At 38.0% G+C, this 15,291-nt stretch overlaps 1 protein-coding gene across 3 annotated transcripts in view; it reads right to left on the reverse strand.

Moving 5' to 3' along the window:
• Window positions 1-742: 742 nt before the first annotated feature.
• The window catches only part of BRCC3 (BRCA1/BRCA2-containing complex subunit 3), a 55,333-nt gene continuing 40,784 nt past the window's right edge, over window positions 743-15,291 (reverse strand). For 2 of the 3 annotated variants that reach the window (XM_021682688.2, XM_021682703.2), the window contains 4 exons: window positions 9,059-9,190; window positions 8,520-8,563; window positions 3,528-3,696; window positions 743-2,385 (listed from right to left, as the gene is read on the reverse strand). In XM_021682688.2, the coding sequence (XP_021538363.1) occupies window positions 3,545-3,696; window positions 8,520-8,563; window positions 9,059-9,190 (328 nt within the window). In that variant the 3' untranslated portion in view covers window positions 743-2,385; window positions 3,528-3,544. Of the gene's footprint in view, window positions 2,386-3,526; window positions 3,697-8,519; window positions 8,564-9,058; window positions 9,191-15,291 lie in introns of those variants that run through there. The other variant, XM_021682695.2, reaches the window with a different exon arrangement.

Below are 15,291 nucleotides of genomic sequence, written 5' to 3' on the forward strand. Positions count from 1 at the left end.
TCCCTAATATGGTTTAGACTGAAAACCACGAGTTCAGATTTATAAGTATTAAGAGAGCCAGTGGAAATGTGTAGAAGGCAGGTGGAAATGTAGATCTAGAGTTCACATAGAGGTCTGAATGGAGACACAGATTTGTCTGTCAACTCCATATAGGTAAGCAGCAATAGAGAAGCCTATGAATGAATTTGAGAAGGAACAGCTAGAGAACAGAAAAACCAGAAAACAGCAGAAGCCAAGAGAGGCAGATTTTAAAGAAGAGTGGCCAACTGTGTCAAGACTGAGAGGTTCATTAAGGGCATGAAAAGCATCTATTGACATTCACTATGTCCTGGAGGTCATTGGTGACATTGGCAGGAGTGGTATGAATGGAGTGATATGGACAGAGGTCAGAATGCAATGACTTGAATGAACAGGAAATGACAAAATGGAGAGAGAAGGCAAGTGTATATATTGTTCCCATCAGAGTCTTGGCTGTGATTGAAAATAGAGAATCTACTGACCAAAAGGGGTGCAGGGTTGCATAGGGAGTGCAATATTTTGTGTAAAGTAAGCCCGATTGGTGCAGGTGGGAAATTAATGATACATCTTCTTTGTATCACTGTTCCTTGTGATGCTGAACACTTTTAAAGACTGAACACTGAGCTAAAAGGAACCTCGGTGGTGATCCACTCTAACCTTATAAATGAAAAAAAATGAAGCCCAGAAAAGGAAAGGGACATGTGCTCAACATTGGCCTGTAAAAACATTCAAATCATTTTATTCCCCTTGGGTTTTCTTTTCATCACTCTTATTTCATAAATTAAGTACCATTCCTCCTAGTTCCTTATTTAATACGTCTAACTTTTTATTTTGTAATAATTATAGATTTACAGGAAGTTGCAAAAATAGTACAGTGAGTCCCATGTACCCTTTACCCAGTTTCCCCCCAGTGGCAAGATCTTATATTACTATAGTACAACTTCAAAACTGACATATTGACAATAGCACAATACTGCTAACTCGACTACAGACCTTATTCAGTTTCACTAGATTTCACATGCATTCATTTGTGGGTGTGTGTAGGTCTATGTAGTTTTAGCACAGATAATGTAATCAACACCATAATCAAGATACAGAACTGTTCCATCAGCACAAATGAACATCCTGTGTTATCCCTTCATAGTCACACATATCCCATACCCTCTCCAGTCCCTATCCCTGGCAATCATTAATCTATTCTTCATTTCTAGAATTTTGTCATTTCAAGAATGCAATCATATAGTATGTGACCTTTTGAGACTGGCCTTTTCATTCATCAGAATACCCTTGAGGTCTACCCAAGTGGTGTGTATCAATAGTCATCTGTTTCTCTTCATTGCAGAGTAGTATTCTATGGTACGGATGTTTGGTTTAATCACTCACTCAATTGCAGAACATCTGGGTTATTTCCAGTTTTTCGCTCTTACAAATAAGCTGCTAAGAACATCTGTGTACAAATTTTTGTGCCATCATCGCTTCTCATTTCTCCGGGATAAAAATCCAGGAGTGCAACTGCTGGGTTGTATGATACATGGATGTTTAACTTTATTAGAAATTCCCAAACTCTTTTCTAGAGTAGCTGTACCATTTAACATTCCTATAAGTGAGAAAATAAGAGAGCCAGTTTGTATGCTCAACAGCATCTGGTATTTTCATTATTTTTTCTTTAGCCATTCTGGTAAGTATGTAATCATAATGCAGTGTGGTTTTCATTTGCATTCCCTGATGACTACCGAAGTTCAACATCTTCTCATGTGCCATCCATATATCCTCTTTAGTGAAATGTCTATTCATGTCTTTTGCTCATTTTCAATTGGATGGGTTTTTTTATTGTTGACTTTATCTAGTCTAGATTGATCAGACATACGGTTTGCAAATAATTTCTCTCAATGATTTCCTCCTCTTAAATTTTTTACAGAGCAAAAGTTTTTCATTTTGATGAAGTCCAGTATATTGTTTTCCTTTTAGGACTGTGCTTTTGTAGTGAAGGCCAAGAGCTTGTTGCCTAGCCCAAGGTCCTGATGATTTTTCTATGATTTTTTTTCCTAAAAGTTTTATAGTTTTACATCTTACATCTAAGTCCATGATATATTTTGAGTTAATTTCTGTCTAAGGTGTGCAGTTTAGGTCAAAGTTCATTTTTTTGCCTATGGGTATCAATTGCTCCAGCATAATTTGTTGAAAAGACTGTCTATCCTACTCCACTGAAATGCTTTTACCCTTTGTCAAAATCAGTTGGGCATAAACCACACTGTCTTGATTACTGTAGCTTTATAGCAAGTCTTGAAGTCAGGTAATGTGAGTCCTCCAACTTCTTCAAAATTGATTTAGCTTAATTAATTTTATACCTGGATATTTTCATTTTTCCTATAGGGAAAGAAAAGAATAGAGAAGAACTGTGGCTGTGGGAAATTAAGGAAAATACAGCATTTACACTCCATATGCCCTACGGTAGTGGTTTTTAAACTATAGTATGCCTTAGAATCAGCTGGGGGTTCATGAAGATTTCTCGGTTCCACCCCCAGAGATAAAGTTTGACCTCCAAGTGATTCTCATGCAGGTGGACTACAGGTGCATTTCACATTGCAATATGAAACACAATAATCTAGGGAGAAACAAGAAGAAAAAACAAAAACAAAACCCAACCCTTTGTCACTATTGTTGGAATTGTTTTCTTTCCAGTATGCAATAGGCTTGACTCTTTTCTAAAGACGCACTTACCTTTTGTGGTTATACACGGAAAGAATAATGCAACAGAACTTGTTAAAACATGATTTTTGTTACATCCTAGGTCCTTAATGTTTCTGGAAAAACATATTTATATTATAATGGAAGTTCCGAGGTAAATAGGATCTGCTCAATAGGAACTTGCTTCAGAGTCAAATATGCTAGAACTCATCTATATGGTTAGAAAGGGCACCCACACAGATTCAACCTTTGATAGGTATCTTAGAATACCTAATATTTTAGAGATCAAGAAGGAAGACGTAAGACATATGCCTCTCAATGAGGGCTAAGAATAGAGGCAGGGTGCTAATAAGTCACCTTCACTTCCTTCTACTAACTCTAGTATACTCATGTACCTGTCCAACCTAAACCTCGTAACTATAAAATTGAAACATGAAATACTCTTCTTCCTTTAGCTTATTCTAGGGAGTGTCTAAAATTGAAAATATGGACTTCAAAGTTAAACAAGGGAGAAGTAAGTATTTAAAATATGTTCCTAGGACATTTTATTACAAGATGTCCTTGCCAATGTACCTCCCATAGCCTTTAAAAAAACTTTGTCTACTTAAAGCATCTTCATATGCACTTTGTAGGCCAGTTACGGGTAAGAGTGTTCACTGATTCCTAATGAAACTTTCAGGAAGACATCTCGTGTTTATCGCATTATTAAAACTCATCCACTGGGAGATAAAGAGAGCTGCTCCACTGTCTGACTACACACGAGGTGGGTGAATTTTCAGACCATGCTTAATATACAAATTGAAGAAAAAAGGTTTGTTTACCCCACTGTTCTCCGACTTTATTCTAGAGAAGAAAGTTCTTGCATAAGCTCTTCCTTTTCTTGTTGCAGCTCCTGCAGATGCTGTTGGTTTTGCTCCAGTCTGTCCTCCAGCCACTGTAGGAGAGGCCCGCTGACTGCTGACATCTGACTGCACAGATTCTTGGTAAACACTTCAACAGGAAGAACACGGATGAGATAACACTCCACCACCAACGGCTCCCCAGTTGTGAGCACATAAAAGAAGCAGTTGGAGCAGCAGGTAGGACTAGCAGATGATTTTGTATCGCTAGCCAGGACAAAGACAGAAGAGCTGAGCAAAGAAGACACCTAGTTTGAGGCCATTCTGAATATTCCTAGATCCATAAGCCAGAGGGAAGCCTGGCTATGCAGAGAGAAGAAAGATAACCAGATCTTTACTCCCTTACACAAAAGGGCTAAGAACTATAGGTTTCTTTCCCCAGCCCTTAGGCCTTTGCACAGTGTAAATGACAAATGACCATAAACCCTAGAGAGCTAGAACTCTGCTTTCTGCAACTTAGTTTTCCACAAGTCCACTAGGAAAATTGCTCAAATGTTTTGCATATTTAAGAAATAAATACATTAACTCAACTCACCTGAAAGCTACTCTTTTAAAATGAGGAAAAAACACAGAGATGAAGAGCAAGGGAGTTACCATCTTTCATATTCAGCTTGATGGTGAGACAAAGATTCTATAGCACTGATTTTTTTTAAGATTTTATTTACTTATTTGACGGACAGAGAGAAAGCACAAGCAGGGGAAGCGGGAGAGGAAGAAGCAGACTCCCTGTGGAGCAGGGAGCCTGATGTGGGGCTCCATCCCAGGACCCTGAGATCATGATCTGAGCCAAAGGCAGACGCTTAACCAACTGAGCCACCCAGGTGCCCTTATAGTACTCATTCTAAAACAAACTCTGCCTAATGGAAATACCTTTTTCTCCTTCATAATACATGACTTATTGAGGGACGCCTGGGTGGCTGGGTGGCTCAGTCGGTTAAACATCTGCCTTTGGTTCAGGGCATGATTCCTGGGATTGAGCCCTGTGTCAGGCTCCCTGCTTAGCAGGGAGTCTGCTTCTCCCTCTCCCTCTGCCCCTCCACCCTGCTCGTGCTGTCTCTCTCTCAAATACATAAAATCTTTAAAAAAATATATGACTTATTGAAAATGACCACTGTAATATCTTCCAAGATGTATGTATATGACATACCTGTGTACATGTGTGCATTTGTATGTATACTTTTGAATAAAAACTGTATGATTTTGGATGTTACTTTTTTACCACATAACAATGACATCTTTCTGTGTCAGGAAAGATCTGGCTTTCTTTCTTAAGGGCTGCACAATATTCATCAGAATGGATGTACCAATTTAAAGATGTATTTATTTATGTTAGAGAGAGAGAGAGAGAAAGAGCACAAGCAGGGCAGGGGCAGATGGGGAGGGAGAAGGAGAGAGAGCCTCAAGCAGACTCCACACTGAGCATGGAGCCCGATGAGGGGCTCCATCTCACAACCCTGAGATCGTGACCTGAACTGAAACCAAGAGTTTCAACTGCACCACTCAGGCGCCCCATGGGTGTACCAATTTAATGAGTCTTCTACTGATGGACACTTCAGTGGCATCCATTTTTTCGCTATTACAAAGACTGTGGTTAATATCCCTTTAAATTTATTTTTGCATACTTGTCCTACAAATTTTTGAAGGATACATTTCTAGAGGTGGAACTGTTAGATTCAAGTACATGTTTATTTTAAAACTGATTAGCCAGAGGCGCCTGGGTGGCTCAGTCGTTAAGCGTCTGCCTTCAGCTCAGGTCATGATCCCAGGGTCCTGGGATCGAGCCCCGCGTCGGGCTCCCTGCTCGGCCAGGAGCCTGCTTCTCCCTCTCCCACTCCCCCTGCTTGTGTTCCCTCTCTAGCTGTCTCTCTCTCTCTGTCTGTCAAATAAATAAAATAAAATCTTTAAAAATAAATAAATAAAACTGATTAGCCAGTATTTTCCAGATTGCACCAAATTATACCTCCAGGAACAGTATATGGGAGCGTTCACTTCCCCCACATCTTCACCTAAATACCTCTCAATTTAATCTTTGCCAAAAGAAAAGGTGAAAAACTGCCATCTTAATCCATACTTCTTCTAAAGATATTTATGAACAATTTGATTTTTCTATAAAAGTCTTTCATTCTTTTTTTTTTTAAAGATTTTATTTGAGAGAGAGAGAGAGCATGCATGAGCAGGGGGAGGGGCAGAGGGAGAGGGAGAAGCAGACTCCCCGCTGAGCAGGGAGCCCGATGCAGGGCTCGAGCCCAGGACCCTGGGATCATGACCTGAGCCGAAGGCAGACGCTTAACGACTGAGCCACCCAGGCATCCCAAGTCTTTCATTCTTTCTTAGTCAGCTTAATTAGGCCAAGTCTTCCCAGAGTTTGAAAAATATCCTCTTTATTTTCCTCCTGTATTTTTTTAACTTTTAAAATGAGCTATAAAGGGGGGGGGGGGGCGCCTGGGTGGTTCAGTCAGTTAGGTGTCTGTTTTCAGCTGAGGTCATAATCCCAGGGTCCTCGGATCAAGTCCCGCATCGGGATCCCTGCTCGGTGGGGAGCCTGCTTCTCCCTCTCCCTCTGCCCCTCCACCCTGTTCATGCTCTCTCTCTCTCTCTCAAATAAATGAATAAAATCTTAAAAAATAAAATGAGCTATAAAGGGCATGATTTATAGACAATAAAATGACCCCATTTAAAGTGTACAGTTCACTGAGTTTTGACAAACGTGTACCTGTGGTAATGATCTCTAGTGAAGAAACAGATCCTTTCCATAAGCCCAGAGGGCCCTCTGCAGTTCCCTTTGCCCTTTGGCCCCAGCAGCTGCTGATCTACTTGCTGTCACCACAGATGACTTTTGCCTATTCTTGAATTTCATATAAATGGAACAATAAAGTATGTAGCATTTTGTGTAATCCTGCTTTCACTTGGCATAATGCTCTTGAGATTCATCCAGGTGGTTCATTTATCAGTAGTCCTTTTTGTTGTTGAACAGTACTCCATTGTATGGATGGATCACACTTTGTCCATTCACCCACTGACAGACACTGGGTTGTTTCCACCTTTTGGCTATTGTGAATAATGCTGCTATGAATATTCCTATGCAAGTTTTCATTTGAACACCTCTTTTCAGCTCTTTGGGGTGTATGTACAACTGGTGGAACATTTGGTAACTGTAATTGCTAACTCTTTCCCAAAGTGGCTATCCCACATTTAATAGTCAAAGTTCAAATCTAGGGGCGCTTGGCTGGCTCAGTCAGAAGAGCCTGCAACTCTTGATCTCAGGGTCATGAGTTTGAGCCCCACATTGGGTGTAGAGATTACATAAACAAACAAACAAACAAACAAACAAACTTAAACATTTTTTAAAAAGCTTAACTACATCTGGAATTTATTTTTTGTGTATGATGTTAGTTAGGAATCTATTTTCCCCCAAATGGAAATAGAAGAATAGAAGTCCATGGAAGTTAAGAATGTCTCTTTTGTTCAGCACTGAACCCCAGATACTTCCTGAATGAATAAACTATCAAACAAAGGAACTGTCCCAACACTGGTATATAATCCATCCTTTTTTATTGATTTGAAGTAATATCTTTCTTAAATATAAACTCTTATACACACATTGGGCCCATTTGTGGGCTCTATTCAGTTCTACTGATTTATTTGTTCATTTTTTAGTTAGTACCATACTATTTAAATTACTGTGGGGCACCTGGATGGCTCAGTCATTAGGCATCTGCCTTCAGCTCAGGTCATGGTCCTGGGGTCCTGGGATTGAGCCCCGCGTCAGGCTCCTTGCTTGGCGGGAAGCCTGCTTCTCCCTCTCCACTCCCCCCTGCTTGTGTTCCCTCTCTCGCTGTAAATAAATAAAATCTTTAAAATAAAATAAAATAAATTACTGTGGCTTTAGAATATGGCTACATGTCATATACTACCAACTTTTAATTCTTCGTCATATTTTACCTCCAGACAGAAATGATGGGAGAGATATACCAAGCTATCTCTTCTTTTCCTCTCAAAGTAATGGCCTATAACTTGAAAGCCTCCCTTTCTTCCTCACTAGTGACTCTGCCAGTCACTGGGAAAGACTACACAAAGTGGTCTGGGAATCAGGGTTATTCAAAGAGAAGGTATGGTAGGGTAGGTGTGTATGCTGGAGAAAAGTGATTTAGTATGTATATTGTATTGAGTTTTCTGCTCCTTGGCCTTGTATAGGAATTCCTTCTGTGTTTATTGACATGAAAAGATTTCTTCCTTCATACCCTCCCTTTTATCTGTCTGTCTATCCATCTCTTTCAACTCCCACCATACTAGGCTGGTAGTGCTGTGCTGGAACCAATTTAGATCAGCCCATGAAAGCCAACTACTGAAATTTCAGAAGTCTGTGAGCTTCTGGCCACATTAGTTGTTTAAAATCAGCCATGGTGGAAACTGGCAAACACAAAAAATCAGGGCCCTTCCTCCTCCCTGAGAAAGTCGATCATAAAGTTCGTCCCAGTCTTTCCTCCAGCCTTACTCTAGGTAGCATATAGAGTAAAGGGTCTGCAGGGTTCAAAAGAAAAGTTGGGAGCAGGATTAATGAATGGCAAAGCTCTTGGAAAAGGAAATTCAAGGAGAACTTGAACCTATTACTTCAAGCACATAAACTAAATTTGTTTCTGTCAGCTGAGTATTTCAGAGATCACTGCCTATATTTTAAAGTCTTTTTTTTTAAAGATTTTATTTATTTATTCAAGAGAGAGAGTGAGAGAGCACAAGCAGGGGGAGCAGCAGAGGGAGAGGGAAAGGCAGAAGCAGGCCTCCCACCGAGCAGGGAGCCTGACGGGGTCTCGATCCCAGGACCCTGAGATCATGACCTGAGCCAAAGGCAGACGCTTAATGACTGAGCCACCCAGGCACCCTCACTGCCTATATTCTAGAAAAAAGAAATCTTACCTGAGCCATTATGGATCTTGGTTACTGAGTCCAGATGTGTAAGGCTAAAGGGATAAAATAGTTCAGGTTAGTAGCAAAGCAGCAGTGAAGGTAAAACAAAATGGTCATAGACTATGTAACAAAATGATAAACTGCACCAGACCTTTGCAAATTGGATTAGATTGATATGTATAATTTAAATTCCATTATAGTTAAATTTTTCATGATTTGGAGGATGTAATTTTATTCAGAACTTCAAGATAATTCAAAGAGATAATTTGAAATTGCTGTCTCTCACTTCATATAGTACACATTTCTTGGGTAAGACCCAGTGCTTGGCAATAGGGCTGCTAAGATGTAGTTGTTTTTGGTTTTGTTTTTAACATCCAAAAAGTACCATTGCCCTTGGAAGGATCCAAAGTGCAGTAGGAGAGAAATGAATGTTAAATAGATTATTAACACACTTTCTCACAGAGAGGTGAAAGGAAAGCGGACTCAAGAAGAGGAGAAGAGGGACCAGGCCCTGAGAAGTAAAGAGGAGAGAGGAGAGAGGACTCTACCTGTGGATCCTCCTATATGCATCCTGCTCCTCTTGGCACAGAATCTTGGGCAGCTCAACTGCTGATTCAAGGCATACTTTCCCAATGGTTACATGAGGTACAATATGGATTGGAATTTCAATCCTCTCATACCTGCAAGACAATCAATTCAGGTCAGTTTTATGTTTGTTTGTTTCTAGCTTTATTTTGGTATAATTGACGAAAAGGAATTATAGATATCTAAGGTATACAAATTTATGTTTTGATAATGATATTTTGAGTAAAATGATCACCACACTCAGGCCAATTAACATATCCATTACCTCACATAGTTACCATTCTTTGTGTGTGTGTAAGAATACTTGAGATCTACCTTAGAAAATTTCAAGTTTATAATACAGTAAACGGTAGTCACCATGTTGTGCATTAGATCTCCAGAATTCATTCACCCTGAAACTTTGTACCCTTTGACCAACACTTCCTCATTTTCCCTTCCACCACTCCTACCATGGCAACCACCATTCTACTCTCTGCTTCAATGAGTTTGACTATTTTTATTTATTTCAATTCATCCATTGACAGACCTTTAGGTTGTTTTTGTATCTTGACTATTGTGAATAATTCTGCAAAGAACACTGGAGTACAGATATCATTTTGAGATCCGTATTTCATTTTCTTTGGATATATATCAAGAATGGGTTAGTTTTTAATGCCGAGTTGTCATAATCAGAAGTTTTCTATAACCTTAATAGAAATTTTGGGATACAGTATACTCAAAGATTAGACATTCCTGTCATTCATTTAGTAGCTCAACTTCAAAGTTGACTGAATTCAAACTGAGCTCATCTGGGGAGCAAATTAGAAGCCCATTTGCAGAGTCAATATTCCCCACTCTCCTAGAAAATGTGAGGCCACTTTCATAAACTTAACGGAGGCCTTGGGAGTTCAAGGTCCTTATGTTCACTCCCCCAGACAAGGGGAATAGCTAATTGATGCTGTTTTTAGTTGAGAAGTTGCCATTGGGGTTGAACACATTGATCACAAAGCCTGGGGAAGAGTAGCTGCAGATTTTTCAATGATTCCATCAGATTCATGATGTAGACGGGATTATTCATATAAATGCTCACTTGTTCTAACTCAGTGTTCACCAGTGGCCCTCAGTTCCCATTCTCTCCCCTGAGGGAAACTAGGTAAGAAATTCACAAATACTGGGGTGCCTGGGTGGCTCAGTCGGTTAAGTGTCTGACTCTTGGTTTTGGCTCAGGTCATAATCGAGCCCCACGTCGGGCTCTGTGCCTTGCACAGAGTCTGCTTCAGATTCTTTGCCCTCTTCCTCTCCCTCTTGCTCTCTCTTTCTCTCTCTCTCTAATAAATAAATAAAATCTTAAAAAAAAAAAGATTCACTCTTGGGGTTGTACATTTTGTGGGTTTTCACAAATGTATAATAGCATGTATCCACCATTATAATATCATAGAGGATAATTTCACTGCCCTAAAAAATCCTCTATCCTCCCTATTCAACCTCTCTCCTCCCTAACCCCTAGCAACCACTTATCTTTTTATTGTATCCATAGTTTTTCCTTTCCTTGTATAGTATGTCTTATAGTTGGAATCATGTAGTATATAGCCTTTTCAGATTGGCTCAGTGTATTTTTTAAACTACTCAGGTGATTCCAATGTTCAGCCAAGTTTGGGAATGACTGGTCTAACTCATTTTTCTTTCTCCACACCTTCCAGTCTATTCAATTCAAACGTTCCTTAATTTTTGGTGACAAAACGTTCCTTAGAGTTGCAGAAACCTATTAACTTTTCTTTAGAAAGAAAAAAATAAGATCAGAAACATGAGTTTTCTTTCTAACAATAAAAGAAAGCTGATAAGCAAAGTGCTTTCTGGCTAGATATGAAACCTCAAAGGGTTATTTAGTAAAATTAACAGTATCTGGCATTCATATAAAACTACTAGGCATAGGAAGAAGCAGAAAAATGTGACCCATACATAAGAAAAAAAATAAATCAACCAAAATAGAGCAAGAAATATCAAAGATGAAAGAATTAGAAGAAAAGCTTCTTGAAATAACCATTATCATTATAAATATTCTGTGTGTGTACAGGAAGCTAGAGGAAAGATTGAAAATGGATAGGATTAACAGGAAATTAAATATTACAGAAGGAAAGATTAGTGAACTTGAAGACATAGCAATAGAAACTATATAAATCACAGATAGAAAAAAAAAAAGACCGGGACGCCTGGGTGGCTCAGTCGGTTAAGCGTCTGCCTTCGGCTCAGGTCATGATCCCAGGGTCCTGGGATCGAGTCCCGCATCGGGCTCCCTGCTCCACGGGGAGCCTGCTTCTCCCTCTGCCTCTGCCTCTCTCTCTCTATCTCTCATGAATAAATAAATAAAATCTTTAAAAAAAAAAAAAAAAAAAAAGACCAAAAAACAATGAACACAACAACAGTGAACTGTGAGACAACATCAAGTGGCCAAATATGTGTATAATTGGAATATCCAAAGAAAACGAGAGAGTGGAACAGAAAAAAAAAAAAAAAAACTTGTAGAAATAATAGCTGAGATTTTTGTAAATTTGATGAAAAATATAAATCCACATGTCTAAGCTCAATGAAACCCAAGTACAGAACACATGAAAACAATTACACCATGGCACACTATAATCAAATAGCTTAAAACTGTGAAAAAGAGAAAATCTTAAGAGAAGTCAGAAAAAAAGTCATATTAAGTAAACAGAAACAAAGGTAAAGATGATAGCCGGTTTCTCATTGGATGGTAGAGAAATATCTTTATAGTTCTGAAAGAAAAAATGGCCACCCTAGAGTTTTTTTACCTATTGAAAATATTTTTTAAAGATAGAATTAAAGACTTTTTTCAGACATACGAAAGTTGAAAGAATATTTCACCAGAAGACTTACACTACCAGAAACATTAAAAGACATTTAAGAAGAAAGAAAATGATAACAGATGGAAACAGAAATGAAGAGTACTGGAAATGGTAACCTACTGAATGGGAGAAGATATCTGCACTTGACCTTAGCCAAAAGGCCGAGAAGCGATGGGAGAAGATATCTGCAAATGACATATCTGATAAAAGGTTAGTATCCAAAATATAGAAATAACTTATAAAACTCAACACCCAAAACATGAATCATCCAATTAAAAAATGGGCAGCCAATTAAAAAATGGACAGAAGACATGAATAGACATTTTCCAAAGAAGACATCCAGATGGCCAACAGACACATGAAAAGATACTCAACATCACTGATCCTCAGGGAAATGCAAATCAAACCTACAATATCAGTTCACATCTGCCAGAACTGCTAAAATCAAAAATACAAGAAACAACAGGTGCTGGTGAGGATGTAGAGGAAAAGGAATCCTCTTATACTGTTGGTGGGAATGCAAACTGGTGCAGCCACTATGGAAATCAGTATGGAGGTTCCTCAAAAAGTTAAAAATAGAACTATCCTATAATCCCACAATTGCACTATTAAGTATTTACCTAAAGAATATAAACATACTAATTCAAAGGGAATCATGTACCCTGATGTTTATAGCAGCATTATCAACAACAGCCAAAGTATGCAAACAGCCCAAGTGTCCACTGACAGATGAATGGATGAAGAAGATGTGGTATGTATACACAATGGAATACTACTCGGCCATCAAAAAGAAAGAAATCCTGCCATTTGCAATGACATGAATGGATCTAGAGAGTATAATGCTAAGTGAAATAAGTCAGTCAGAGAAAGACAAATACCATGTGATTTCACTTGTGTGGTATTTAAGAAACAAAACAAATGAACAAAGGGGGAAAAAAGAGAGGAAGCAAACCAAGAAACAGACTCTTAACTATAGAGAATGTACTGATGGCCCCCTTAGGGGAGGTGGGTGGGGGAATGGGCGAAATAGGTGATGGAGATGAAGGAGTGCACTTGCAATGAGCACCGGGTGTTGTACGGAAGTGTTGAATCACTATACTGTATACAATCTAATACTACACTATATGTTAACTAACTGGAGTGAAAATAAAAACTTAAACTTAAAAAAAATAATAAAATATGGAAAAATTATCTCAGTGAAAATACACGCAAAAAAAAGAAGAAATAAAGAAAAAAGAATCAGTGAGCTTCCTTGCCTTTGATCCTGATCTTGCTGTGATTGCAACTCCTGCTTTCTTACTGTTCCCATGTTCCTGATATATTTTTGCCCATCCCTTTATTTTTAGCCTTTTTTAATCTTCGTGTTTTGTTTGACTCTTGCATAGAACATAGAGTTGGGTTTGTCTTTGCTATCTAATTTTAAAATAGTTTTCTTTAATAGGTAAATTCATCTAACTAAAACATAAATAAAAGTCCTGGGGATGTAATGTACAACATGATGACTATAGTTAACAATACTGTATTATATATTTGACAGTTACTAAGAGAATAAATCTTAAAAGTTCTCATCATACAAACACACACACACACACACACACAAAAGCAATTTGTAGGGGCGCCTGAGTGGCTCAGTCGTTAAGCATCTGCCTTCGGCTCAGGTCATGATCCCAGGGTCCTGGGATCGAGCCCCGCATCAGGCTCCCTGCTCCGTGGGAAGCCTGCTTCTCCCTCTCCCACTCCCCCTGCTTGTGTTCCTGCTCTCTCTCTCTCTCTCTGTCAAATAAATAAAATCTTAAAAAAAAAAAAAAAAGCAATTTGTAACTATGCAAGATGATGGATGTTGACTAAACTTGTGCTAATTATTTTGCAATATATACATGTATCAAATCATTATGCTCTACACCTAAAACTTATACAATGTTTTATGTAATTATATCTCAATAAAACTGTATAATACATACATACATACATAACCTATGGATCAATGAGGAAGTCAAAAGGAAAATTACAAATTATTTTGAACTGAATAAAAATGAAAAACACAGCAAGATTTGTGAGATACAACTAAAGGAGTACTTGGAAATTTACATAAATTTCTATAAAAAAAGAAAATAGATCTCAAATGAATGAACTCAGCTTCCATACACCTTAAGACAAATAGAGGAAAAAAAATAGAAAAAGAACAAGTGAAGCTCAAAGTAAGCAAAGAGAAGGAAATATCATTTATCAGAGTTGACATAGATGGAACAGTACACAGATAAACAGAGAAAATCAATGAAACAAAAGTGATTTTTTGAGATATTCAATAAAATTGTTACATTTCTAGCCAGACTTATCAGAAAAGAGAAATAAATTACCAATATAGTAACAAGAGAGATGACATTACAATGATTTTACAGATAATAAACAATAAAAGATATTATTCTAACAACTTTATGCCAATAAATTCAAATACTTAAATGAAATAAGTCCCTTGAAAGATATAAATTACCAAAGCTCACTCAAGAAGAAATATATAGCCTGAATAGCCTTATATCTATTAAATAAATCAAACTGGTAGTTGAAAAGCTTTCCACAATGAAGATTCCAGGCCCAGAAGGCTTGACTGGTGAATTCTACCGAATACTTAAGGAAGAAAGACTATCAATTCTACAAAAACTCTCCCGTTAAATTGAAAAGGAGGCAATACTGTCAAACTTGTTTTCTGAAGCCAGCATTTCTGATACCAAAGCTAGAGAAAGACTTTACAAGAAAAGAAAACTACATACTAATATCCCTCAAGTAGATAGGTGTAAAAATTCTGAACAAAATTTTAGCAAATCAAATCTAGCAGTACTTAAAATGGATAATTCATCCTGACTGATGGGGTTTATTCCAGGAGTGAAAAGTTGGTTTAGCAATAAAAATTCAACCAATGTAATTCATCAATATTAACAGACTAAAAAAGAAAGCACTATAGGATCATCTCAGTAGATACAAATAAGCATTTGACAAAATGCAACATTTATTATTGATGAAAAAGAGAATGCTCAGAAAACTAGGGATAGAAGTAAATTTCCTCAAATCAATAAGTGGAAAAACCTTCAGGTAACATCATACTTTAATAGTAAAAGACTGAATAATTTCCCCCAAGATCAGGAAGAACGGTACCATGACTGCCCTCAACAGTTGTATTCAGCAGTTTATTGGGAGATTCCAATGAGTGCAGTAAGGTAAGAAAAATAAACAGAAGGCATCCAGATTGGAAAGAAAGAAGTAAAACTGCTTTTATTCACAGATGACAACCTACGTGGGTAATCCAATGGATTCTTCAAAAAAGGTACTAAAATTAACAAGTGAATTTAGAAAGGTAGGAT

This window comes from Neomonachus schauinslandi, chromosome X (genome assembly GCF_002201575.2).
Source record: "Neomonachus schauinslandi chromosome X, ASM220157v2, whole genome shotgun sequence".
In the NCBI taxonomy this organism is placed as follows: Eukaryota; Metazoa; Chordata; class Mammalia; order Carnivora; family Phocidae; genus Neomonachus; species Neomonachus schauinslandi.